The 26,283-nt window shown below is 60.3% G+C and overlaps 2 protein-coding genes across 2 annotated transcripts; both read right to left on the minus strand.

The window, feature by feature from the left end:
• Window positions 1-8,267: 8,267 nt before the first annotated feature.
• RBPMS (RNA binding protein, mRNA processing factor) lies at window positions 8,268-20,100 on the minus strand. The gene is made up of 8 exons (XM_068403785.1): window positions 20,005-20,100; window positions 13,821-13,898; window positions 13,558-13,596; window positions 13,356-13,418; window positions 12,117-12,267; window positions 11,200-11,330; window positions 9,886-9,955; window positions 8,268-8,355 (listed from the first exon to the last, which is right to left on the minus strand). The coding sequence occupies exons 1-7, from the start codon at window positions 20,065-20,067 to the stop codon at window positions 9,893-9,895; spliced, it is 588 nt and encodes a 195-aa protein (XP_068259886.1). The 5' UTR covers window positions 20,068-20,100; the 3' UTR covers window positions 8,268-8,355; window positions 9,886-9,892.
• A 2,673-nt stretch (window positions 20,101-22,773) lies between these two features.
• On the minus strand, window positions 22,774-25,019 carry DCTN6 (dynactin subunit 6). The gene is made up of 7 exons (XM_068403809.1): window positions 24,746-25,019; window positions 24,601-24,665; window positions 24,407-24,512; window positions 23,928-24,016; window positions 23,612-23,659; window positions 23,210-23,352; window positions 22,774-23,126 (listed from the first exon to the last, which is right to left on the minus strand). The coding sequence occupies exons 1-7, from the start codon at window positions 24,766-24,768 to the stop codon at window positions 23,028-23,030; spliced, it is 573 nt and encodes a 190-aa protein (XP_068259910.1). The 5' UTR covers window positions 24,769-25,019; the 3' UTR covers window positions 22,774-23,027.
• Window positions 25,020-26,283: the final 1,264 nt, after the last annotated feature.

Raw genomic sequence — 26,283 nt, forward strand, 5'->3', positions numbered from 1 at the left:
GGAGTCTTCTCTTCTGCGGTATGAGCGGAGAGAGCGTAATAAGTTCTACAGCTTGTTAGGGTACGGTCTCAACTATATCAACCGGAGCCTGTTTGCTGAAGGCATCTTAGTACCACTCCAGCCCACTTCAGTCTCGTCACAGCGTAGTGTCCAAATCAGGCTTTTTGCTGAAGTTCATCGTAAGGGTTCACAGCTGTTAGAAACTTATAACCTACTTCATCTTCCTCCAGGGTGTCCTCGTGTATTCTGTGTCTGGCAAGATGGTTCTCCCAGTGGCCAAAACCATCATGCCCTCAGCTCGCTTTCTTTGGCAAAATCATCCTTCCCTCAGTCTGGCAGCGCCAAGGGCTGCTGAGAGGCATCGTGCTCTCTCCTGGGGGCCGGGGGCCTATTACTCCATTTTTCTCTTCCTTCCCTGGAAGCCTCTGCTGCTAACCAGGAAGATAAGGGGACTCGGGCTGCCCTTGATGAAGACAGAACATGGAATAGAGTATTTCAGTTAGAAGGGACCTACAATGATCATCTAGTCCATGGCAGGCACCTTCATCTCAAGCATTTCAGGAAGGCTCTTTGGCAAACCCATCTCAGTGTGGTCTTTACCTGTCCCTGCCAGCTGAGGACTTGCCTCTTCTGAGGCTCCTCAGGTGATGCATGTCCTGTCCAGCAAGGATGTTGTTCCCTCAGCACCAGGATTCAGTGTGTCAGGGCTGGCATTTGAGCCTTTCTGACCCTCTGGGGTAATGGAGGAATGCAGGCACTGATGAGCAGTTCTGATGCAGCATCCTTCTCTTCTTCCCATGCCATATCAGTGGGGAGCAGAGAGGCATTCAGCTCATTCAGCTCCCACCCCCTGTGATGCTGGTGGACATACAGACAGGGCCCTGGGGAAAAGGAGGATGCCCTTTCTCAATGGTGGGAGCTCTCTGAGGTTTATCTTGGCCGTCTGCGTCATCCTTTCACTTACACAATTGCATCTTGAGCCTGTGGCTGCGAGGACAGTATCTGCAGCAGTCGCTAGAGCTGTTCCCAAGAGAACACAGCTCTTTTGAGGTCTGCAGGCAGCCAGAGATGTGCCCTCAGTCCTCTGTTTGCCCCTCGATATTACACTAGTTCATCTGGTTGGGAGGGAGGTGTGTGAGTTCCCCTGCGATGAGACTGGAGGAGGAGGGAGCCGGTGGGATAAGCCAGGTTGCATCACTGGTAGCTCTTTCTCTCTAGCCAGGCGTTGCTGGTCTAGGATTGCTTCTGAAAAGGTGTCCTCGTAGGGCATCCGTTAGCAATGCCCGTGGGGATCAGGGGCTGCACTGGCCCTTCAGGAGGAGCTCGTTAGGGCTTCTTCGTGTCTGTGTACATGAACCAGACCGTTTGTTCCATCTGCTCCTCCTCACCCCCAAAATAAAAGCACTGGGGTTTTTCTTAAGGTACAAGATGAATAGCCCAGGGGTGGCACACCTTTAAACGTGGAGCTCTGCTGGCTTCTCTCCTAAAAGTTGCTCTAGCTGAAGAGTTATTCCACCTCCTCCTCTGTTATGGTGATCATTCTGGAAGGGGGTGGAAGACAGCAGGATTTTGTATGGTTGAATGAGAAAACTGACATAAGGCAGTGTGTACCAGAGCTAATCTATAATTCATCATGATCATTCAAGGCTTTTAGAGAGCAGAGGGGAGAGAGAGGCAAGGGAGCCCTGACAAACGGTATGAAGACCCCGCACGTGGATGTAGCCAGCGAGGGCTGTCACTTCACATGAGCATGGGCAGGCGGTGCAGGGCCACCGGGGAGAGCTGGGCTCCCGGTTACCTGCTGATGAGGAGGGCCTGCATTTGCAGATGACTAGAAGCAACTATGGTCCTGACATCTCATTATTTCCAGCTTTGTTGCTTGCTTTCCGGTCGCTGCTAATGTACCAGGCCCAAATTCCTTTGTGTGTTACTGCCTCGGGGGCCTCTGGCAGCTACTGCATCTGGGGGAGGGTGTCTAGTAGGGCTGAGTGCTTGCTGTTGACTGGTTAAGACCGGCAAGGCTAACTGCTAACAACCATCAGGGAGAGGAGAGCTCGGACCCCAGTCTGCTGGTACTGGTTTTCTACTGCTGGCAAAGTCAGGGATACAGCTGGATCGGCGATGCCCACCGCTGAGTTGTCAGCAAGCGAGGGATCAGCCAGGAAACAGCATTCCCAGGCGCCTCAGGTAGCTGGCACTGCTACAGCTCTGCCCAGCCTGGCTCTAGGGGTGCTTGCAAAAGGCAGCGCCGCACCAGCCAGTAGCCCAGGGCCGGCATTTGGTTGTAATGCAGCAGGTTTGGGGCTCGATCTCCTCCCCAGGAGAGAGGGTCTGCGTCTGCGCTGCTGCTCGGGTCTGTTCTGGCTCCGTAGGTGTGTTTCTAACCGTGTCAGTCCTGTGCAGGCTCCCTGGACACATCCCCGTAAAGCAGATAAGGAGGAGTGGCAGTTCCCCAGACGAGAGGGCTTATCTGGACACGGCGGAGCTCTGGGCAGGAAGGCAGCTTCTCCCAGGCAACTAGCGATAGGACAAGAGGACACAGCCTCAAGCTTCTCCAGGGGAGGTTCAGGTTGGACATTAGGAAGCATTTCTTCTCAGCAAGGGTCATTAGCCATTGGAAGAGGCTGCCCAGGGAGGTGGTAGAGTCACCATCTCTGGAGGGGTTTAAGAAAAAACTGGACATGGCACTTAGTGCCCTGGTCTAGGTGACATGGTGGTGTCAGGGCAATGGTTGGACTCGATGATCCCAGAGGTCTCTTCCAACCTGGTTGATTCTGTGATATTCTGTGATATGCTTCCCGTCGGGCTGGGTATTGCATAACTATAGCTGCTCTCCTCCTGAATGAGGCAAACGCAGCCCACGCCACTGTGGCAAGGGCCAGCAGGGCAAGGGAAGCTGCTGGCTCTCTGCTCAGCACTGGGGAGGTCGCACCTGGAAACTGTGTCCAGTTTGGGCCTCCCCCCCCCCATTCAAGAGGGATGCAGGGGAGCGTCTGGTTGGGGCGTCTGGGCTGGGGACAGAGGGCCTGGGGGGAGAGTGGGGAGCTGGGACAGCTCGATGCGGTGAAGAGGCAGATGGGGGCTCATCTCATCATGGGTACAGCGATGTGGAGGGCAGCTAGGAAGATGATGTGGCCAAACTCCTTTTGGCAGCCGTGGCAGATGACATAATAGGGGAACGTGGGAAGTTTGGCTTGTCTGTTAGGAAAAAAAAGCGCTGGTGGGGAGGTGTCTCCATCCATGGAGGTTTCAAGCATCGCCCAGACAAGGTCAGGCTGCCCGGATCTCTGATTGGCAACAGTCCTGTTGCAAGAGGGAGGTTGGGTCAGAGACCTTCTGCGGCCCTGTTGACCCACGTGAGGGGTCCAAGCCCCGGTTCCTCCGGTGCCGCCCGCCTTGCTGTAAGAGCAGTTCTTTGTTTCTTGCTGGCTTGCTTTCTGCTGCTTTGGTTTGCGAGCGTGCGCAGCGGCCTCTCTGTGTTACCCAGCAGCCCAGAAGAAAACAGCCCTGAGTCTGAAAAGCCATCAGCGCTTCTGCGGTTGCGACCCACGTGTTTGGACTCCACCAGCCTCGTGGGCTGGATGTCGTGCAGAGTGCAAGCACAGCAGGGGAGAAGGATGGTTAAGGCAGGAGGTTGTCCTTCCATTAAGTTAATTTTTTGACTATACCTGCACTTCTGGGCTTACATCCAAGGCCTGAAGTACTTGTGTGATCTCCTCCTGCCTCCATCAGTTACGTTGTAGTGTCTATTCCCTCCTGAGCTAGTTATTAATTATGGAGACTGCAGAGATGAAGTCCAGACTCTGCTAATGGTTGACTTCCCCGTGCTTTAGAAGCAGCACGTCAGGGATCTGCTAATGGTATTTCTTAGCTTTGCTTTTTCAGCTCCACCGTCATCTTGGTTTCCAGCCTGAGCGTGGCAGCTGACAGTGTTTAAACGTTGGCTGAAGCCTGGCTGTCGGAGCAGCCTGCAGTTGCAGGGCACACGCCTGCGGCACCCTGCATTGAAATGTCTCCCTGGTGCAGGCACTGCCTGGCCTGGGGCTGGCACGGCCCCAGGGCAAACTTCAGGCTTTTAGGTGTTCTGTGCAGTCCCCTGACGCCTCTCAATTCCCCCAAGCTTCGAGAATGGGGAAGCAAACCCACGGTGAGTGCTGCGCCCTCGCCCCGGCCCCCGCTGTCCTCACAAAGCCACTTCTTTGCTCTCAGCCGCCGGCTTCCCTCCCAGCCTCTTGAAGCTGCCTGGCCAAACCCCAGTGCTATCTCATCTTTCCTCTCCCGGCCTTGTTATTCCTTCTCTCCCTCTCCGGAGGCGGCTCGCAGGAGCGGGTGCTGGGCTCGCTCCTCCTCCCTGCCCCATCGGGGCTGCGGGCGCTGCCGGCCGGCCTCGGCGCCGGCTCTGTCTGCCCTTTGCTCTCCATGCCCGGGCTGGCCCGGCACCATTCCCGTGGCACCATCCCCTAGTCCCTGCTGCTGCTGCCTGCCTGCCCCCATGTACAATCCTCTGGGAGATAACAGCTCTCTTTCTCCCATCTCGTTCCCGTTCCTCTGTCCAACGTCGGGAGTTAGGGCTGTGTTTTTCTCTGCAGACCCTGCCAGCCTGTTCCCTGCCTTCACCGTGGCTTCCAGCCTCCTGCTCATCAGCCTTGGGGCAGCAAACCTCTGCGCAGGGATGCAGGAATGCGTAGGACGGAGCTGCTCGCATCCCCCCCTCCCCGAGCTTAGCCTTGGCGTTAGGGGGATGGGGAGAGAAAGACTTGGGGGAAGTGGAAACAATGAGAGTATGAAATCGTCTCATTTTGGTTTTTCCAGCTCTGCCTGTTTGTACCCCCTGGGATTCATCCCTGGCATCGGATGCCAGCGCTGGTCCCGTTTTGCAACCTCACGGTGTCAGCCAGCAGCTCGGGCCCGGCGGTCACGGGGAAGGAATGTTCCCCGGGCCACGTGGGGAAAGGTCACCCCGGGCAAAGGGGACGGCGGGGCCGGGCGAGCGGCTTGCCTCGGTGGCGAAGGCAACGCCGACCAGCGTGGAGCCGAAAACGTTCCGGCTTACAGGGGAAATTTAAAAAAAATAAAGTTCAAGAGGTTAAATGCTTTCAGCAAGGCTCCGCTTCCTTTTGCAGGGCAGATCTCGGAGCAGATGCCAGGCGGATGCGCGTGTGTTTCTTAGCTGGAGGATGTTTGTTTGCTGCTGAATCCTCTCCCGACAGCATCTGCGTGTCTCGGGGACGGCGGCGTCGGCCAGTTCCTGCCGCCGTGAATAGCAGCTGGGCTGAGCAATACGTCCTTGTCGCTCCCTTCCTACCCCGCCAACAAACCTCTCCCCTGAACGCAGCTCGGAAAGAAAGCTGTGACTTGCGGTGGGATTAACGTCCAGCGTTCAGGGCTTAACTCATCCCTGCCAGACGGGGGTTTCACATTAACACCACCGTGCCTTTTCCTTCCGCCCTCGACAGTTCAGTGCTCCAGGCTGCGTTTGCTCAGCCAGAGCTTGCTCCCAGCACTTTGTTTTGGGAGTCTGGGCTGTTGGCTGAGCCTCCCGGGGACGCTGGTCACATTTATTGGGGCGGAGTGGAAGAAGGAGGAGGAATTTCTAGGTTGGGTTTATGAAACGAGTTTTTTTTTTTAAACTCTCAGCATGTTTAAAAAAAAAATAATAATAATTTGGCCCTTGGTCTCTAGGTTACGTTTGCCTCTGCTGCGGCTGAGCTCATGGAAAATCGCAGCTTAGCTCCTGCGCTCCCTGCCAAGATTAGTAGGTTTAAAAACTAACCGATAACATCTTTGTAAACTTGGAGTCAGTTCTTTAAAGCCTGCTGATCCTTCCAGCCTGGATTTTGGAGCTTTCCTAGAGATTCAAGCAGGATGACGGTATCTGCCCTGAAAAATCGCCGCGTCCCACAGGAGCAAATACCCCGAGGGAGGAAGGAGGCTGCTGTTCCCCAAGGGGCATGTGGTAGGATCCTTCTCCCTCTTCCTAGCCAGACACACAGCACATGACAACGCTCTGCACATAACTTATAATAATCACTGGGTTTATTTTTAAAAAATTACAATAGAAAAGTACCTTTAAACATATTTCCAAAAGCGGAGTAGACAATGTGGAAGCTTCTCTCCTCTCCACAAGACAAAGTACAGGAAATAGTTTGTTAAAAGAGTCAGTCCGTCGCCTGGAGACGCTGGTATCGTTCCTGTTAGAGCTGCTCAGAGGTTTGTCTTGGAATCCATTTCTTCTCACGTCGCCTTTAGCAATCCCACTTTTTACAGAAGACCCCAAGGGGACAGTTTCCCGTCGCACCATCTCATCCCCCTGCCCCACCCCGGCTCCAGCAGCCGAAATCTCAGCCGTCTTATTCTGGCCCACCCACAGAATAAGAGGAAGGAGGAAGACAAAGGTTGTGGTGTTCAACAAGGCCACGGGTGCAGCTGGGAAACCAGCTACGGCGGAGCCCGGGCAGCGGCTGAGCCCGGCGTAATCTGCAGCAGGGATGGGGCTGGGGAAAAAAGCAATGAAAGGAGAAGTTTTGTGCCTCCTTTTGCAAGAAACTGAAGCCTGTTTGAGGTTTTGCTTCACTTCGCTTTGCTCTTTCTTTTTCCAAACTCCTCCCGGAGCAAGGAGAAGGAGAGACCAGTAGGGCAAGCGGTCTCTTTGCTGGTATGCTCTCTGTAAAGGTTACAGGTGGTGCCCCCGGGGTGTTTGCAGCCTCCCTTCTTGTCTTTGCCCGTGGGAACACGGAAATGCTACACAGCGAGCCGCCGGACCGGCGTAGCCTTGACCCTAAAGCCCCAGTTCAGCCCAGCGCCTTGGCATGACGGTGGGCACGTGCCTGAGCCCCTCGGCTTGCTGGGGACTCGCGCCCAACCTCAGGTAAGCTGGCGAACCGAGGGTTTGTTGGGTTTTTTTTTCTTATACAGCAGTTTACGTTGCCCGTAACAACTTCAAGCAGGAGGAGGAGGAGGAGGAGGAGGCAAATTGTCACCTTGCTACATGTGCGGGCTGTCTCTGCCCATCCCTGATCCGAGCTGTTGTACCACGCTGAAAGCTTTGCACAGCAAGCTGTTAACATAGCCCGAAGGTAAAAAAAACAAACAACAACAAATCACCATAAGAAAGTTTCTGATTGTCCTGCCTGGTTGTCGTTTGGTACAACTGGGAAGAGAAGGGTAATACTGTCAGTGTCCACAGCTGGAGCACGACTCCTACGGACCCGAGCGGTGTAGAGGCGGGATAGAGACTTAATTAATGACACGCATTCGAAAGTCAAGCACAACCCAGTGTAAGATTGTCCTTATTCAGGAGGTTTGGTACAAAAATACTCTCGTTTTGCCTTTTTTTTTTTTTTTTGTAGTCTGCTTTCCTATGGTTCTGTTTGAAAAAAGACGTTTCAAACACTACAGCAATGCCTGTCAAACCATGCTTTCAGAAGTAACACGCTCTTTTCTTACAAATATACAGTGTAAAAGAGGGAAATATTATTACTAGTTATGCTTCTAGGAGAGCAGATGTGTGATAGAGGCTGTGGGAAAGTCTTGGAGGAATCCAAACTTGCGTGAGGTTTGGTTGGTTTGGTTTTGTTCAAGCCTGTAACAACAGAGAGGTGTTAACAGAAAAAAAAAACACAACACACCAGCCGCGATCTTGGGATGGAAAAGGGGCTGTGGTTTATCTCTCTCCCTTCGTGGGGAAGCTCCCGTGCCACAGCCTGCGGGAGAGGGAGGCTTGTTTTGGAAGCAGGGCAAGGAAGGGAGAGCAGCCCATGGCAGGACTGTGCTCCAAGGACAAGGGCAAGGTGGGAAATGCCCGTGGCTGTGGGCACCCCGGGGTCAGTCGGCCAGGCAGAGGGTCCAGACCAGGACCCCACTGGTCCCAGTTTGCTCCTCCCTGTGGCTGTAGCCACTGGGGAGGCACCAGCTGGGAAGCCAAGAGTTAAGTTTTGAGTTGAATTTTGCACTTAAGAGGAATTCAGGCTGTGTTGATCCAAGGCAGGAAGCCGAGGATGCGGGGAGATGAGATTACCGGGGGTAATTCAAAGCCGAGAGGCATTCCTCGGCGCTCGAAACTCTGAAACTCTCACCCCAGATAACGGCAGAGCTGTGGTGGTTCGGTGCCAGACCGTGCTGCAGCGGGAGCAGCGAGGCCACCCTGCAGGGATCCATCCCAGGGATGTGCCCACCCCGCTGCCCATGTCCTCGGGGACGTGGCGTTGCCTTCCTCACCCCTCTCCCCCTGCGCGGTGCCGCAGCCTTACCAGCGCACTGTGGTTTTGCGGAGAGCACGCCAACCCAGCAGCCGCCTTGGAAGACTCCGTTAATACCCACAAGACTGACTGTAGGCCACCATCACACACCTGAGACCTGCGAGAGGACACGGCGCGGGGTTAGGGACGCTGGCAGCGGGGGGCTGAGGTCAGGCTGCTGCGGGGAGAGGTTATTCTGCGGTGGTCGGGGTTGGCAATTCCTAAGGGAGCAATTTGCAGCTTAACCCTGTCCTGATGGGATCCATGCGGCAAATGTGGGGAGGATGGAGGTGGGAGAGCCTATGTGGCCGCAAAACCCTTGGCTGGGCTGTGCCATAGCCCCTCCCGGCTGGAGGAGCCTGGTGGGGAGCCGGGAGGTCCCCAACCCTCCATCCTCACAACCCATTGCGGCTACCAGGGTCGCTGTGGGCAGGTGGACCTCACCGCTCCTTATTTTTATCTGCTGGGCCCAAAATAGCTGGTAAATGCTTTGCAGATCCCAGTCTGGGGTCGGCTGCAGCCACCTCCTGCCCTCACTGGGTTAGCGAGCCTCGGCACAGTGCTGCGGGCAGGCTGGGATCACGGGGCAAGCGATGCTCAGCACCGACCGAGCCTCTTGCCCCTCTTCCACTTGAATCCCCTTGGTTTATTTATCCACAAAAAAGCTAAATTATTGGCAGAGCGTGTCTTGCAAGGCTTTTTGCATCCATAGAGGGTCCCGGGTGTAATGGAACCAGCCCCCTCCCTCCTGCCAGGCACTTGGTAACGCCGTGCTTCTCGTTTTGGCAGCCCGGGCCACCAGGAGGGTTTTCATTAAGGTTTTCGTTAAGGTTTAATGAGATGTTTGCATTGCTGCAGCAGTGTGGGCCTGCAAGCTCACGGACCTGCCTTTCCATCCTGCCCTGGGGTATTTGGGAAAGCCTTGGGGTGGCCGGTGGCAGGGACGTCCAAGGGCACCCGGACCTATGGTGCCTACTGGAAAGTGGCCTCACCAGTGTGGGCGTAGGGTCTGGCCATCCGCCCTGAGCTGCCGGAGACCCCAAGAGGGTGGAATCACAGAATCAATCAGGTTGGAAGAGACCTCAGGGATCATCGAGTCCAACCATTGCCCTGACACCACCATGGCAACTAGACCATGGCACTAAGTGCCACGTCCAGGCTTTTCTTAAACCCCTCCAGAGATGGTGACTCCACCACCTCCCTGGGCAGCCCCTTCCAATGCCTAATGACCCTTGCTGAGAAGAAATGCTTCCTAATGTCCAACCTGAACCTCCCCTGGCCAAGCTTGAGGCTGTGTCCTCTTGTCCTATCGCTGGTTGCCTGGGAGAAGAGGCCGACTCCCACTGCGCTACAACCTCCCTTCAGGTAGTTGTAGACTGCACTAAGGTCACCTCTGAGCCTCCTCTTCTCCAGGCTAAACAACCCCAGCTCCCTCAGCCGTTCCTCATAGGTCAGACCCTCCAGACCCTTCACCAGCTTGGTCGCCCTCCTCTGCACTCGCTCCAACACCTCAACATCTTTCTTGAAGTGCGGGGCCCAGAACTGGACACAGGATTCAAGGTGTGGCCTCACCAGTGCCAAGCACAGAGGGACGAGAGGAGTGGAGGTGGCCCCCAGCCCACCACGGGAGCGGGGAGGCAGCACTCACCCGGCATTCAGCAGAACTGACGGGACTTCCAGCCCTGAGAACCAGCCTCGGAGGGAGGGAGCCAGCGCATCTGCGAAGACAAGAGGGGCACGGGGTGAGAGGGGTGGGGGCCGCCCAGCCTGGCAAGAGCCGCCTGCCTCTGGGCTCCCCTTTCCCGGCCAGCACGGCCCCCGGCAGCAGGACCAAGCCGGGATGGCAGCACCGCGGTCTCACTGAGCAGGAGGTGGGCTCATCCCCTCGCCCACATGAGACAGCGGGGGGAAACACATCAGATGCCAAAACCTGGTGGTCCTCACCACCTCCCCGCTGCTCCGCCACATCGGCACCACCATCCTCCCCACCGCGCTCTCTCTCTAACCACGGCGCATCATATTTCCTCCGACAGCATCTAACATCGGGTCTCAGCCCGGGTTTCCCCGGGGGGGCCCTCAGAGCCCCCTTAGCCTCCGTTTCCTTCCCTTGCCGAGCCACGCAGGTGCTGCCTGTTAGTGGTTATTTGACAGGGCGAGTACGTGGCTGCAATAATATTTACCGCCGCTCTTCCTATCCACAGCGGGGCCCGAGACGCCGGCGTTTCACCCAGAGGCTGCAGCTGGTTTGGACGCTGAGCGCTTTCCCTCGCCCTCCCACTCAACGCCAGCCTCCGGCTCCCAGCGATGGCGGCTCCGGATAACCCGGCTCGATCCCGGCGGGACGGGGCCAAAAAAAAGCCTTTCGGATGCGGCTCATCCGGCAGATCTGTTTCCGTGCGCTCGTTTCCTCCCGCTCGCTGCCAAGCCGGAGCCTGGGACGGTGTCCGGGAGCTGCCCGTCCCCCCCCACGGCGGGGTCTCTTCCCAGTGTCCCCACGATGCCACTCTGGGAACGACCCGAAGGCTGGCACTGCACAGAAATCCTCCGCCACCTCCGTTTCCACTTCTTCTCTTCTCTTCCCCGCTCCTCTCCCGGGGCGGGTGGTTAATTTTTAACCTCCCCGTCTGAGTCGCTTTGCTTCACGCCCCGCATCCAGCCAGCCGCATCCCAGCGATGCTCGAGGGGCAGCCAGGGGGGCTTGGGAGCCCCCGTCTTGTCCCACGCCGGCAGCCAGGAGCGATGGGGCTGGTCCAGCCCCGGCGGGCATCCTCCATCCCTCCCTCCCTCCCTCCCCATCTGCCCCCCGGCGCGGGCAAGAGCGAAGGTAGGAAGGCAGAGAGAGGGGTCTGGGTGCTGCCCGCAGCTCGGTTGGTGCCGTCCCTCCATCTCGGGGTGCAGGGGGGTGGCTGTTAGCCGGGCAGGGGTTAGGTGAGAGCAGTGGTGGCGGATGGGTCCGAATTACCTGGGCGTGCAGCGAAGCGGGGTAGGTGAAAGCAGGAGGAGGTAGAGCAGGCGCTAACTCCGCTGGGTACAGAGGGTACGGCCCCCACACTTCAGGGCTACTGGGGTAAAGTGCAGGCACTGTGAGCTCGTCTGCAAGAAAAGAAGAAGGGAGAGTTAACGGCGATGGGCCGGGCCACCCCACGCCACCGCTGGTCCATCCTTCTCCCCCCGAAGCAGGAACGGAGCTTCCCCCCAGAGAAGGTGCCGCCAGCAAGAGCCGACCCGTAAAGCCAACGCTGAACTCGCCCCCTGGGAAAACGCGGGCAAGCGATGCCGTGGGGCTGGGTGCCTCGCTGCGGGGCTGGGGTGGGCTCGGCACCTCCAGGAGGTTTAATCACCCCAGGGATCCGGCGGTGGTGAGAGTGAAGGAGAGCGTGTGGCTCATGCCCATGCGCAGCGGCGAGGCGAGGAGCTGGCGTCCGCGTGAGAAGGTCTCCACCGAGAAGGTGGAGAAGGTCTCCTCTCATCACCAAGGTCTCCACCGAGACCCCCAGCCGCCACCCAGAAACTCCCTGGCGCGGTGAAGCGGCACCATGGGCTCGTTCCGCTCCCGAGCCGGCTGTCACCTGCCCCTGGGTCCTCTCCAGCCGCCTTTGGGGACCCCGGGCCACCGGCCACCACGTGCCACCGTGCTCGCAGCAAGCGGGCGCTGCTGCTTCTGACAACCTGGCGTTCCCCATCGCCACCCCCCATGGCACCCCTGCTCCCTCCAGCATCACTACATCCACCCGTGACCTCAACGCGACGTCGAGTTGCCTGAATATGGTGTTTTCCAGAAGCAAATGAGGATGGGGCCGACCCCCGGCGCCCGCCACCCCAAAACCCGCTGGCGGCGGTGGGGGGGGACCAGGCGGAGCTCCCTTGGGTGGTACTCACAGGGCTCGCGGGCGATGAACTGAGGTACGGCGGTGGGGAGAGGCGTGCTGGGGTTGGGGGTGCCCACCAGCTTGCTCTTGGCCATCTTGGTGTTCGCCTTGGCAAACTCCAGCCGCAGCGTCTGGGGGATCTCGGGGTCGAAGCGGATGCCCTGCGGGAGGGAAGGAGGCGCGGCGGGTGGGCGAGCTCCGCCGCGCGCCAGCCCCGCACCAGAAATAACTCCCAGTTATGGGTTGTGGTGGGGTTTTTTTCGCAACTTCCAGCCTTGAAATGAGCTAATTTGCCGGGCCCCGAGGCAGCTCGCATTCCTCCGGCATCTTTAGCATCGGCACCATATTTGGCAGTCGGCATCCCGCACGGCCCAGCTCTTATCCAGAGGGATTAGCGGAGCCAAAAACCAGTTTTACGTTGAAAATGAAGACAAGGGGGGAAAAATAAAACCAAACCAAAACCCAGAGAGGAACTGGAGAACCAGCTCCCTGCGGTTCTCCCCGTGACTGCTTCCAGGAGGTTAACTCCGCAGAGGTAGGAGGGAGCTGCTAAAGGAAAGTGAGATTTGCTTTTGCTCCTGCAGCTTTAGCTGGGATTTGTCCCTGCTGAAGGAACAGGAGAGGCTGGGAAAGGCGTCTGGCGCTGACTGGGATCTGAGGCTCTAATCCTCAGGGTTCAAACCCTCCTGGATGGCCCTGGGAAAGGTGAGGAGGGGGCAGCCCCCCGGGAGGGAGAAGGCAGATGAGAATCAGCAGATGGGGATGGGATAGGGTGGGATGGGATGGGATGGGGTGGGGTGGGATGGGTTGTAGCTGAGTGGGAGTCGGCCTCTTCTCCCAGGCAACTAGCAATAGGACAAGAGGACACAGCCTCAAGCTTGGCCAGGGGAGGTTCAGGTTGGACATTAGGAAGCATTTCTTCTCAGCAAGGGTCATTAGCCATTGGAAGGGGCTGCCCAGGGAGGTGGTGGAGTCACCATCTCTGGAGGGGTTTAAGAAAAGCCTGGACATGGCACTTAGTGCCCTGGTCTAGTTGACAGGGTGGTGTCAGGGCAATGGTTGGACTCGATGATCCCAGAGGTCTCTTCTAACCCGATTGATTCTGGGATTCTTTGTGGGATGGGGTGGGATGGGATGGGGCAGCCAGCGTGGGAGACCCACATCCCTGGGATGGAGGAATTTGGAGAGTATCTGGGGATGGGGAAATGAGGGGGGGGAAAAAAAGTCCCCCAAGAACGGGCGCACTCACATTCAGCGCGTTCTTCGCCGCCTCCGCCTCGGAGCGGCTGTCGAAGCTGACGAAGCCCACGGGCTGCGGAGGAAGGAGAGGAGGCACCATCAGACAGGCTGGTGGGGAGCAGAGCAGGAACCCCCCACCCCAGGGACCAGCGGTGCCAGAGGAGGGTGGGAGCGTGGCGTAGGGCAATCGCCCCGTTTGGAGCGGCTCCTACCTGCTTGGAGGTGAGTTTGATGAGGGACCCTTCATAGCCCTGCAAGAAAACAATAAAAAGGGGTGTTTGGTGGAGATCCACGCCATTTTCCTATGGTTTATTGGGGGGAAAACGTGCAGAAACTTGTTTCTGTGAATAAAATGACCAAATTAGACTTTTCTGGGGAAACCAGCGGGCTCCCAGATCCCACCAAGGTTGGTGAGGGTGGGGCAGAGGGCCAGCCCCACGCTTCCAGCCCCCCTCTCCCCTCCCCAGTCTGGTACCTTAAAGGGCCTGAAGAGCAGGTAGAGTTCCCGGGGCTTGATGTCCAGAGGCAACCCACTGACGAAGAGCGTCCTCACCTAGAAAAAGAGGAAAGAAGGTTCCTGGGGACCCCCCTCATCCCGAACCTGGGGATACCCCACTCCTCCCTCAGCCTTAGGTGGTGGCAGACACGATGCCAGCCCGAGGGGAACCTCGTGGGCAGCCAAAAGCCCTGAAGCCACACTTGGGGGACGCGGCATTTTTTGGGAGGGACGTCCCCATCCTTGGGGTGGAAAGGTAACCAAGACCCATCCTCGTTGGGTTGAGAAAGCTTCCAGCATCCCAACGCCTTCCTACGACTGGCAGATGGGATCTCTCCCGGCACCCCCAGCCCAGCCCTTGTCCCCACAGACAATGCCTATTGTCTCTGTTTAATTGCAGCAGCTCGTTAAGGACCGGGAGAAGCAAACCCCAACTCTTCCTCCTGGAGGAATGGCCCTACGTTGGAGGGGGCTGGTTATAAGCAGCTTGTCCCTGGTTTATAAAAGTCACCTTTAAGGGGGTTTTAACTCTTTTTTTTTGGGTGGATCTGATGCTTGCCGTGGTGTGGCATCCTCAAAGCCGGGGTGGCTCGCAGAAACCCCGCTTCCACCAGCCCCGAGGGGGCACGTGGGGCTCCGCGGGGACGCCATGCCGGGATGGCTTTGCTTTACAACCAGCTCCTAACTGGGGGAGCGGTGTGGGGCAGGAGACCCACAGCTGCCGGTCCCATGCTCCTCATCCCCCAAAATCTCACCCAAATCCTTTGGTGACCGATGACCAGGGCTAACAATGGCCCCACCTGGACCTCGCCCCAACCCACGCAGCCTGCCCACAGGGGCTGTATTTAGGGTCAGACCCCGCTGGCTCTCAGCCCTGCTGTGTCCTCTGACCCTGGCTGCCGTCACCCACCAGCTCTGCCCTCGCTGGGGCACCCCGGGGACGGTGCCCGTGTCGGTGGGGTCCCTGCCTTGCCGTCCCCCTCGGCTCCGGGCTGGTGAGCCAGCCCCGCTCCCGCTGCTCCCGTAGCACCTTCCCAGGACGGTAAGCTGGAGGAATTGATGCCTGTAGCTTATTTTTTCAGGCACCCAAATGCCTTGTGAGAGCTGGTCCGGAGGGGGCTAGACCAAGGTCACCCACCCTGGGTGCCAAGCTGCCAGATTTGGGCTGGAGGAGGGGAAAAACCTTGATTTTTTTAAATTTTATTTTATTTTTTGGCCAAGCACCCTGCCGCCCCATTCCCAACAGCCAGCCCAGGCCGATTCTTCTGCTGACATTTCTTCTTTCTCTTGCAGATAAGCTATCTATCTACCCCATCTCCCAGCCTGGGGAGCAGCAAACATTCCTGCTTTGTGTAACAAAACCTCTGGCTGACCTATATCTATTAAATAACAAAAGGTACTGGGGGGGGGGGGGGACACTGTTTGCATATAGCCCTTGTGTCAGCAGCCCCATGGCTGCTGGTACCCAGCGCTGGGGGCATGGGGGGCTGCGGGAAAACCATCCCAGGCCAGGGGAAAGCACAACCACCCCATGCTGGAGGACTCTTGGTGAGCAAACCCTGCTCCGGCCGGCCAGGAAAGGATGCTCGGGGCCTTGCCCAGAGGGATGCTGAGAGCTGGATGGGGTCAGCGCAGGCACGTCCTCACCCCTTCCCGAGCCTGGGAGCTTGTCCCCTCTACTGGGACCATCCATGGTGGGCTGGAAGCCCCCATAAGGCGCCTTGGGGGACCCCTGCCAGCTTTCTGCCTGTCTTCTGAGAGCAGAGGGTGACGGAGCACCCCAGGGTGGTCAGTGCTGTGCTGTCTTGCGAGGATGGAGCCGCTGCCCGAGGGATTCATCCCGAGGAGCTCCCTTTGTGCCCATGAAATTCAATGTAAAGAAGGCAAATTTATCCTTTCCTAGGGAAAAAAAAAATATTCCCCTTCGGACAGGTCTGCGGGAGCACGCTGCTATGGGGGAACTGGCCACATCCACCCTCCCAGCTGGGTTTGCCACCCGAGGCTGAGCATCCCTGTGTGATCCCCCCGGCTCCATCACCCCTGAAAACCCCTCTGAAGTTCGGCCTCGCAGAGGAAGGGCTCCTCTTCAGTAACGACTTGTTTTCTTTGAGAGTTCAAACGCAGGTCGGCCAAGTTTTAAACCGTAAAAATTATGCGGCGGCGAGAGGGAAAAGGGGCTCCGAAGGATCCCCCAGATGTTTTCCAGCCCCAAAAGGATGTTTGGGGGGCCAGGGAGGGGAGGGAGGAGATACGAGGTCATGGATGCTCCCTATCTGCACTCTGGTGGTACCCAGCCAAGGGGATGTTTGTGTAGGTCCTACATGGGGTAACGAGCAGGTGGGAGGGTTTGGGCTGCAGTAAAGTGAGGTGGGAGCGGCAGAGAAAGGGGGAGCGTCCTCGGGGATGATCCCCGGCGGGCTGGACCGATCTCCTTCTGTCAGGGGAAAGGTTTGAGGCGGAAATGTTACTGCTGCCCTTAAATGGAAGAGGAGCTTCAGCCCGCAGGGAGCTGCTCCAGGCTCCCCTGAGCCGAGGGATCCCGGGGGCTCAGCCTCCGTCCCCGGCCAGCGACGCTCCCAGGGCAAAATCCTGCCCTTGAGGCGGGGAAAAAAAGCCTTGTTGGAGAACTGGCCAGTATATGCTCCTCCACAGGGGAAAATGACCCCTTCTTGGAGGTGGATCGTGCTCCCAAGTGTCTTGTGGTGGAGTCACCATCTCTGGAGGGGTTTAAGAAAAGACTGGACATGGCACTTAGTGCCATGGTCTAGTTGACATGGTGGTGTCAGGGCAATGGTTGGACTCGATGATCCCAGAGGGCTCTTCCAACCTGGTTGATCCTGGGATTCTGGGATTCTGTCCCTGCAGAAGGCCTTCTCCTAGCCTCTGCTACTCTCCTCTCCTTAGGAAGCCATCTCCATCCTGCTTCTGGCCCATCCCTCTCACCTCTACGTCCCACCATCACCTTCTGCTGTCCCCAAAATACCACGTCCCATCTGGGACCAGTTTAGGGGACACCAAAGAGGGTCTGGGCGGGGGTTTGCCGGGATGGTTGGAGCTGGGGAAACACACAAGGAGAGGCAGGGACCTGGCCCAAGAGGTGGCTGGGGCCTCCAGACCACGGCGCAAGGATGGCCCCAGCACGGAGAGGTCCATGGCGGAGCGCCAGCAGCCTTCCTCCTCCTCCTCCTCCTCTTCCTCACATGAAGCCACAAGGTAAGCAGGCACCAGGGATGCATTTGCTTGCCTTGGACCCTCATCCCCGAGGGATGCGGGGTGCCCCACCGGCACGGTCACGCTCCCCTGCCCCTGCACAAACCACCCCCGGTAACCGTTAACAGACCGGGGGGCGGGGAGGAAGGGGGGGGTCCGGAGGCGGACGGCGTCCGGGTGACTCATTCCCGAGGCATTTAATCGCCTCCTTCCTTCCACCCCGGCTCTCCGCACCCACCCCCTTCGCGGCGGGGACTCGCTTTAATTCTCCACCAGCCGATTATCCGCTTGGCTGCCCCTCGCCGGGGAGAGGCACCGCGGGGCAGCCGGACCCCACGGGGCTGCCACCGAGCCATCAAACAGGGCATCCCCCCCACCAAAACCCCCCCAGCAAAGCGGGGTGCCCCATCGCCCCCGGCGGGGCGCATTCCAGCCCCGCGGGGAGTAATCCTTGCGTAAACCTCCTCTTCGTAAACCTCCTCGTAAACCTCCTCCTCGTCGGGGTTTACACGACGGGGCTGCGCCACCGACCCGCAAAACTCCCCGACATCGACACGGCTGAGGCGGGGAGGGGGGGATGCTGGCTCCCCCCGCCCCAGGAGGACTGGGCTCAGCCTGGCCACCAGTAGCCATCGCTCCGGACCGGTAGCCAAACGTCCAAGCGGAGGGTGGGAGAAGAGGACTGAGGAGGTGGTGGCGGGGCTGGAACGAGGAAGCGGCGGAGGAAAAGGCGAGGGAGCAGCAGATGGGGGATTGCAACAGAGCACGGGGCACGCAGGGGCCGTGTCCCCACCCGGGCGCTCGCCCCCAGACCCTCCGCACCCCCCGAGACCCTCCGCACCCCTCCAGACCCTCCGCACCCCGCGCTTCGAGGAGGGAAGGAACCGGGAGCACGGCGGGGGGAAGCGACACAGGGGCCACGGGGGCAAACCCTACCGTCCCTGGGGTCCCCTCCCCACGCCCTGCTCCCCCGGGATGAGGGATCTGGCAGGGGATGGGGACGAGGGCCACGAGCTGGGCTCTCCAGAGCCGCTGCGCTACCAAATAAGGCTCCGTCGAGCCTTTTACGTGCCGTCTCGCCCGTGACCTCCTTTCCCAACTGCTCTGCCCCCCCCAAGCTCCTCCGTGGGGACCCCCCCAGCCCACAGCTCCCCTACACCGGGGGGGTCCCTCCCAAGGGGGAGGTGAGAGGGATGGGGAAACCACCCTGGGGTGCCAGGAGCGGGCAGCAGGACCCCTGCCCACCCCGGGGAGGAGGCAGAAGGAGCAGGGCCGAAGCGGGGGCTCGTCCCACCTCGCAGCGCCCCGATCGACCTCCCCGGGATGGGTGCTGCTTCCCCCTCTTTTTTTTAGGGGGTGGCATGAGGCTGGAACGGGAAGGGGGAGGTTTGCAGGGCGCATTTTTCTTCACTTAAGCAAATACTCGACAGCACCGGCTCTGCCAGCCCGGGCTGGGGAAAACTCGTGCAGGGAAAATACCTGCACGAGCGGCCATCGCCCTCCTAACGCGTCCCCAGCGCAGCGGGGGACACTGGCACCTCGCAGCCGTCCCCTCCAGGGACTCCTCATGTCCTGCATCCCCCCGGGCAGGGCTGCGTGGCAAGGTCAGGGGGTCCCCAAGGGCCAGCGGCGTGATGGCCAGCCCCTCGCCCCCTGGATCCGGCCAGGAGCAGGGCGAGGGCTGCCCTTGGCGTGCCACACCGTTGGGAAAGGCAAGAGGCCTTGGTGGCCATCCCCCACTGCCACAAGCCCCATCACCGCATCACCCACATGGACCCGGCACGGCGGAAAAATTCCCCGTTATTGGAGCACTTTGGGAAACTTGGGGAAGTTTCAGGCTGGAATAAAACACTCGAGGTAGGCGACAGTGGCCAAGCAGCTCTGCGGTGTGTCCCGGGGTTGTCTACCAACCAGAAACCCCACTGCCAAGCCAGCGGGGACCGGGGACGTGCCGGAGCAGTGCAGGAGGTGAAAGGCGAGGAGGAGATCCTATCTGCCCGCTCTCACTCTCCCCAAAGTCCAAATTCCCATCTCAAGGTCACGGGCAAAAGCAACCAGGAACTTCGCGGTTGCGACGGAGAAAACCCGCTCTCGTCCGTCCCCGTGGCGGGGCGTGGGGTTTGTGTCGCGGGGTGGGGGGGGGACGAGAGATTTCGTACATCTTTGGGGTGAGACCCACTGGAAGGGAGACATGAAGCCCATCGGACCCGGGGTACCCACTGCCACCCCTCAAGCCGCCCCGGCAGCACCGAGTGCCGGCCCCAGGGGCTGGGGGGAGGCTGTTTTGCCCCCCTCAAGGGAGCTGCGTGTCTTGAATGGGGCTCCCCTGCACCCCGAGGTCTTCCCCGGGGAGGCGGAGGGGTGTTTGCGGGGACACCCAGGGGGGATGTTGTGACCTGGGGGGTCCCAGCAGCGGGGGATGCAATGGCCCGGGAGGGTCCCAGGAGCGGGGGATGCGGTGACCCCCCCGGGAGCGGGGGATGCGGTGGCCCAGGGGGTCCCGGAGTGGGGGATGCGGTGGCCCGGGGGGTCCTGGCAGCGGGGGGGATGCGGTGGCCCGAGGGATCCCGGCAGTGGGGGATGCGGTGATCCGGGGGGTCTCGGCAGCGGGGGATGCGGTGACCCGGGGGGTCCCGGCAGCGGGGGATGCGGTGGCCCGGGGGGTCCCAGGAGCGGGGGATGCGGTGGCCCGGGAGGTCCCGGGGGATGCGGTGACCCGGGGGGTCCCGGGAGCGGGGGATGCGCTGCCCGCCGTTCGTTCGTGTCCCCCCTCTCCCCACCACCAGCCCCGGGTACCAGTGACCGGGGAAGCCGGCCGGACCCCCCCGGCGCGGACCCACCCCCGCGTGGGGTGCGTGGGCACCCGCGGAGCGCAGCCCCCGGGGATCGCGGGTGGGGAGGGGGATGCCGGACCCCCCCCCCCCCGCGATGGCGTGTGTCCCCCCCCCGCTACCTCCTCCTCGGGCAGGCCGGTGTCGGCGGGGCCGCCCTCCCGCTCGCCGGGGACGCTGCTCATGGTGCGGCCGGGCGGCTCCGGGTCCCGCCGGCGGCAGCCGCGGCCGGGGCGGGCGGGGCGGAGGGCGGGGCGGGGGGGGGGACCGGGGCGGGGACCGGGGAGGGGCGGGATGGGGATGGGGTGGGGGGCACGGGGTGGGGGGAGAGGACAGGGCTGGGGACAGGGGGGACAGGCTGGGGACACGGGGTGCGGGAGGTGGGATGCGGGAGGCGGGGCTGGGGACACGGGAGAGAAGGATGGGGACACAGGACACGGGGCTGGGGACACAGGACGCAGTCCCAGGGATACGGGACACAGTCTGGGGACACGGGACACAGTCTAGGGCAGAGGGTTGGGGATACAAGACTGTAGGCTGTGGACACAGGACGCAGGGCTGGGGAGATGGGACACAGTCTGGGATACAGGGTTGGGGATACAGGACACACGGCTGGGGACATGGGACACAGGGCTAGGGACATGGGACACAGTCCCAGGGACACAGGATGCAGGCTGGGGAAATGGGACACCGTCTAGGACACAGGGTTGGGGATACAGGACACAGGGCTAGGGACATGGAACACAGGCTGGGGACATGGGACATAGTCTAGGACACAGGCTGGGGATACAGGACACAAGGCTGGGGACATGGGACATAGTCCCAGGGACATGGAACACAGGCTGGGGACACGGGACATAGTCTAGGACACAGGCTGGGGATACAGGACACCAGGCTGGGGACACAGGACACAGGGCTAGGGACACAGGACACAGTCCTAGGGACATGGGACACAGGCTGGGGACACTGGACACAGGGTAGGGGGTACAGGACACAGGGGTGGGGACACTGGACACAGGCTGGGGACACTGGACACAAAGCTGGGGACAGAGGACACAGTCACAGGACAGTGGACACAAGGCTGGGGACATGAGACAGTCCCAGTGACATGGGACATGGCTGCAGCAGGGCTGTGGGGCAGAGGAGGGGACAGCGCTGGGGACACAGAGCACCGGGGGGCCGGCCTCGATGGGAGGGAGGTGACATTAGAGCAGGGTCCCCACGGTGGCATGCCAGCCCTGCCCACCCCTCTGCCCTCATCGCCCCAACCAGTCCCACCTGGGGGGCTCAGCTGCCCACACCCCCTCCCCATCTGGCCCCAGACCTCCATTTAGGCTCCCATCTTGCTCCTGGCTTAGGCTGGGCTTTAGGTGAGCCTATGCTGGACCTCACACCCTGCTTGTTTCATTTTATATCTCATTTTTTGGCTAGTCCCCAGCCCTGCCGTGTCCCCACGGAGGGGTCTGAGGTCCCGCAGCAGCGTGACGGAGCCCCTCGGGGTGGAAAAGCCTTTGACCACGGGCCGTGTCTGGAGCAGCTGCCACCTGCACACAGCACGCGGGGACCGGAGGTGACACCGAGGACATCCTTGCTCACGGCTGAAGGCGTGTGCCGAGCGGGTGGTGAAGGTCACGGCTCGCCTTTCCATGACTCAGTGGCCAAACCAGCCCTGCCGGCAGCTGCCCGCGGAGGGCAGAGCCCGTCCAGCCTCCCCGCAGCGGCGATTTACAGAGCAGAACCCTTCATGCCAGATGGATTTGGGGGGGTGGGAGGCGTCCGGCTTCGAGGGCAGGTGGCCCCGAGAGGGACCCTAAAGCACCAGGACCAGTCTAGTTCCCCAAACCTGCTGGAGCCTCTTGATTTTGGGGTGAATTCCCCAAAGGTTGCCTTATCTTCAGGCAAGGGGTGAAGTTGGAGAAAGGAGATGTGCTTCAGCCCCATGTTTTCCCCTCCGTGGGCATCCCCACGAGAATCTTTGCCTGGGGCTGCTCGCGGGGGCAGGAGAGGTGACAACGGTGGCCGGGACAAGACTTGCAGCCCTTATTTGGACCCGGCTTTGGGGCAGAGCTGTGGTTTCCCAACAGCGCTGGACCCCAGGTCGGAATCGCAGAGCTCTGGTGGGTGCTGTGCTGCTTTTATGCCTTGCCCTGTCCCACCTGAAACCCCTGGTCCCAAACCCAAACCAGTGGGTACTTGGGGTTCCTCTACGGGTGGCTGCCGCTGCTCTCTCTGCTCTCCTCCTCTCTCTCCCGCAGGAATTGCTGCTCCAGCATCGCTTCTCTCCCGCGCCGAGGGACCGACCGACCCCGTTGGGCTGCGTCGTACAGGGATAGAAGGGGAAGTTGTGACCCACATCCCTGGGAAATCTTGGGGGCTGGCTGGGAAGTGCCGACGTGGACGTGGACATGTCCAACGCTCACCAGCTGATGAGCTCATCAGTGGAGGAGCTTCAGCTCCTCTCCAGACCATCTGAGAGGGACACCAAGCAGAAGGCAACCTTCAGGGGCCAAGGAGAGAGGGTGGCAACCAGCCCTGGCGCCTTTCCCACCCCAGCATCCGCATGGTTTCGGGGGTCTGGGGCCAGGACACCCCTCCTTCCGAGGAGCCCCCGGTGTGGGCCCATCTCCCTCTGCCGACAGGCTGGGGGAGGAGCGGGGAGGTGGCTCCAGGGCTGGCCCTGAGGGATGGCCGCAGGGACAGTGGCCCCGAGGTGATGTCAGTGCTGGGGTACAGCAGCCCTGCGGTGTTCCCTGACCCAGGAAGGACTGCAGTCCCCCCTCGGCAGCAAAGCAGGTGACAGTAGGTGAGTAGATGTGGTGCTTAGGGATGGGGTTTAGTGGTGGGCTTGGTAGTGCTGGGTTAGTGGTTGGCCTTGATGATATTAAAGGTCCTTTCCAACAAAAAAGATTCTATGATTTTATTCCCAAAACAAAGCAGGTACAATAAAGTTACAAGAGACACCAGATCCAAAGCAGGTCTGAGATGCTCAGTGGAACACAAATAAAGGACACAAATAAGCAACATGTTTTGGGTTTTTTTTTTAAAGATGGAATGAGGGACACAGAGACCGGCCACTTCCCAGGGCCATGTAGTGCTTCGCAGGTCCAGATGCAACCCCCGGTCAGCCACCGTGGGCAGAAGGCACTCAGCTCTTGACAGGAGTGGATGTGGCCTTCACGGTCTTCTTTAGGTGATGGTAGTTTGGCAAGATCTTCATCAGGAAATCCAGCTGCAGCGTCTGGGGCTGGAAAGAGAGGCAGGGGAGGTGAGGCAGCGGGCTGCGGAGGACGGGAGGGTGACGGCGTGTCACGCTCGCGTCGCACCCACCTGCGGCCGCTCGGTCTGGACGCGGCGGAGGCAGTCGGCCCCGTAGATGACGGTGTTTTCGGGGATCACCTCGTAGGTGTTGACGTTACAGCAGGCCCCGATGATGCAGCCGCTCGTCAGGATCACGTTCCTGCCCACAAATGCTGCCAGAGGGAGAGAGAGGAACCCCTGGGAGAGTGGTTAAACGCCGCACCACCAAACATCCCCATCTGCTCAGCACCAGGAGCCAGAGCCAGCGCGGCCCAGCTCCCACCAAGGCCAGAACACACGTGGGGTCTGTGTGAGAACCGCGGCTGCGACAAGCTGCAGTTTGGGCTCAGGATCACCACGTAACCCTCCGCTGTTCCCAGCATCCGCCAGAGCAGCATCTCACAAGGGCCGAGGTGATAAGCTGAGACTTACCTTTGGATTCGATAACGTTGTTATCTCCCACCTTCATTGCTTGGGAATCTATGGGTCCGTGTTAAAGGAAACTGTAAAATGTTTTACTTTTATTTCAAAAAACAAACCCCACTGCCGTTTTCAAACCACCCCCCAATAGCCCTGGGCTGTTTAAACCCCGACAGAGCCCACACATGCTCCCCCTTGCACCAACCTGAAAGCGCCGTGTATAGAACCACAGAATTATTTTGGCTGGAAACGACCTTGAAGATCCTCGAGCCCAACCACTCATCGAGCCCAACCGTACCCGACGGTCCGTCCCGCTGCACAAGGATACAGCACCCAACCTCGAACACGTTGTTGGTGCCAATGACCATCGGTTTGGGCTCCACCTCTTCACTTTCTGGCGTGATATTTTCTGGATACCTGCAAGAGGGAAGAACATATTTCAAGTGTAGAGATCACACAGGATCACTTCTTCCTTAGCCGTAGTGCCACACACATACACGAAAAGCACAAAACTTTGGGTTTATTTTTTAAAATTCTACCTTCCCCGGAGTTTTTAAGCTAAAGCCCTGCTCCTTAAAGAGCTGTAGGCTCAAGTCTGAGGAGGCTGACATGGGATCTGCCGTGGGGTATCTCCACAAACACCGACCCCCTGCCAAAGCCAGCCCGGTAGCCCCACCGGGAGGATGCCAGCCGGGCTCCGGGGGACACCCAGCGCTGTGCCGGGAGCCTCGGCGGTGTGGGCACCCCGGGAATGGGGTGTCGGGCTGGGGCACGGCCCCCTCGGGCACCGCCGGGCTTCGCACCCACCCGTTCACGATGAGCGCCTGCTCCTCGATGAGGTTCCCTTCGCCGATGACGATGGGCCCCGCTTCGGCGATGATGCGCGCCTTGGGGTGGATCACGGTCCTGGGGCCTGCGGGGGAAGAGCCCCGCATCACCCCCGCATCACCCCCGCATCACCCTCGGCGGGACGGGGCGGGACGGGCCCGGGGGGGCCTTACCGATGGTCACATCCCCGCGGATCTCGCTCTCCACGCACACCACGGCCCCCGGCGCGATCTTCACGCTGCGGGAAGGGACGGGGGGTGTGTGAAGGGAACGGGCGGCGCGTGGGGGTGGGGGGCGCGGGGGGGAACCGGGACTCACCCCTTCTGCGCCTTCTCCGCCATCACCGCGCTGCCGGCGCCTGCGCGGGGCGGGGCGGCGTGCGGCTGCGCTGGGGCGGGGCGGCTCGGCCCTGCGCTCTGCCCCGGCCGCGGGGGTCCCCTGGGGACGGCTCGGCTCTGCCTGCCCCGCTGCGGCTCACGGGCGGACGGGGTCTGCCAGCGGCGTCCCCGGTGTTACCGGCGGGTGGGCAGGCGGGCGCTAGGACCCCGCAGCCGATGGGACACCCCTGGCCCCGCCCCTCACGCCCCCGGGCGGGGCGGGGCCCAGCGCGCCTGCGCGGGGCGGGGCCGCGGCAGTTTGGCCCCCGCCGGCCGCCGTCTGCCCGCTGCCGCCTTCTCCCGTCGTTCCGGAGCGCGGGCGGCGCCGGGGCCCCGGGCGGGGGGATGCGGTGCAGCGGCGGCCCCGCGGGCGGGGGGGGCTAGGCCCCGCGCCGGGAGCCCCGGGCGCTCGGAGCCGCGGAGGGGCGGTGTCCGCCCGCCCCAGGTGAGAACGGGATGGGCTGGAGCGGCCGGGGGTGTCCGGGCCGGGGCTGCGGGCGAGCGGGGCTGCTCCATCCCGGAGCCCGAGGGGCGGCCCCGGCGGGGCTGTTGCCGCGGGGACGGGACGAGAAGCAGCCGCGCTGCCGGGGGCTCCGCGGGGCTCGGGGCGCCGGGGAATAAAGCCCGAGGGCCGGAGCCCGGCGCCCCCCGCCCGCGGCCCCCGGTCAGTTCTCAAGCACCGCCCGACACCGCCGGGGCTCCCGGGCTCGTCCCGACATGACACGCGGGGCTGTGGGGGTTCGGGGCTCAGCCGGGTGCTTGTGGGACTCGGACCGGGCGCTGGGAGACGTGACCCCGGCTCAGGGCCTGTTCTGGGGTTGTGGGTTTTCAGGCAGCAGGAGCTGGGCTGGTGGGATGGAGAAGCAGCTCAAGGGGCTGCAGAGGTGATACCGGATGGTTTAGTAAAAGCAAGCTTCAGAACAGGCCCTAAAAGGCCTGCTCTGGGTAACCTTGAGACAGAATCAACTTTTCTTTCAGCAATTTTCCTTTCGGCTCTAATAACGGTACGTTCTGAAGCTCACGGCATGTTTTGAAGACAGGGTCTGCTCCTGGGACTGATAAAACTTAGTTATAGTCATCACTGACTCTTGCTTGTGCTTAGTCTTGAAGAACCCAAGGTCTCTGTTAAATTCCTTGCTAATTATAAAGAAGGGCCAGAGATAAAGAGGACTCTGAACACCTTTGTAGTGTCTTAACTGACTTGATTCACAGCTCTGGCGCGAGGAGTAGAGATAAATCCTGTGAGAACCAGAACAGGATCTTCTCCTCGGAGCGACCTGCACGTGTCAGCAGAAAGGCCTCGACCATGCGTGCGCAGGAGTGGGGTCACACAGCATCACTATGGGGGGTTATGACCCCCAGAGCCCACCCAAGGCCCCTTCCCCAATTTAGTATACATGCACAAAGACATTACATAAGGTTTCTTGTGAATTACATGAATATTAATTTTTCTATACTGTATATAATGAGTGTGTTTTG

Source organism: Nyctibius grandis, chromosome 6 (assembly GCF_013368605.1).
Source record: "Nyctibius grandis isolate bNycGra1 chromosome 6, bNycGra1.pri, whole genome shotgun sequence".
In the NCBI taxonomy this organism is placed as follows: Eukaryota; Metazoa; Chordata; class Aves; order Nyctibiiformes; family Nyctibiidae; genus Nyctibius; species Nyctibius grandis.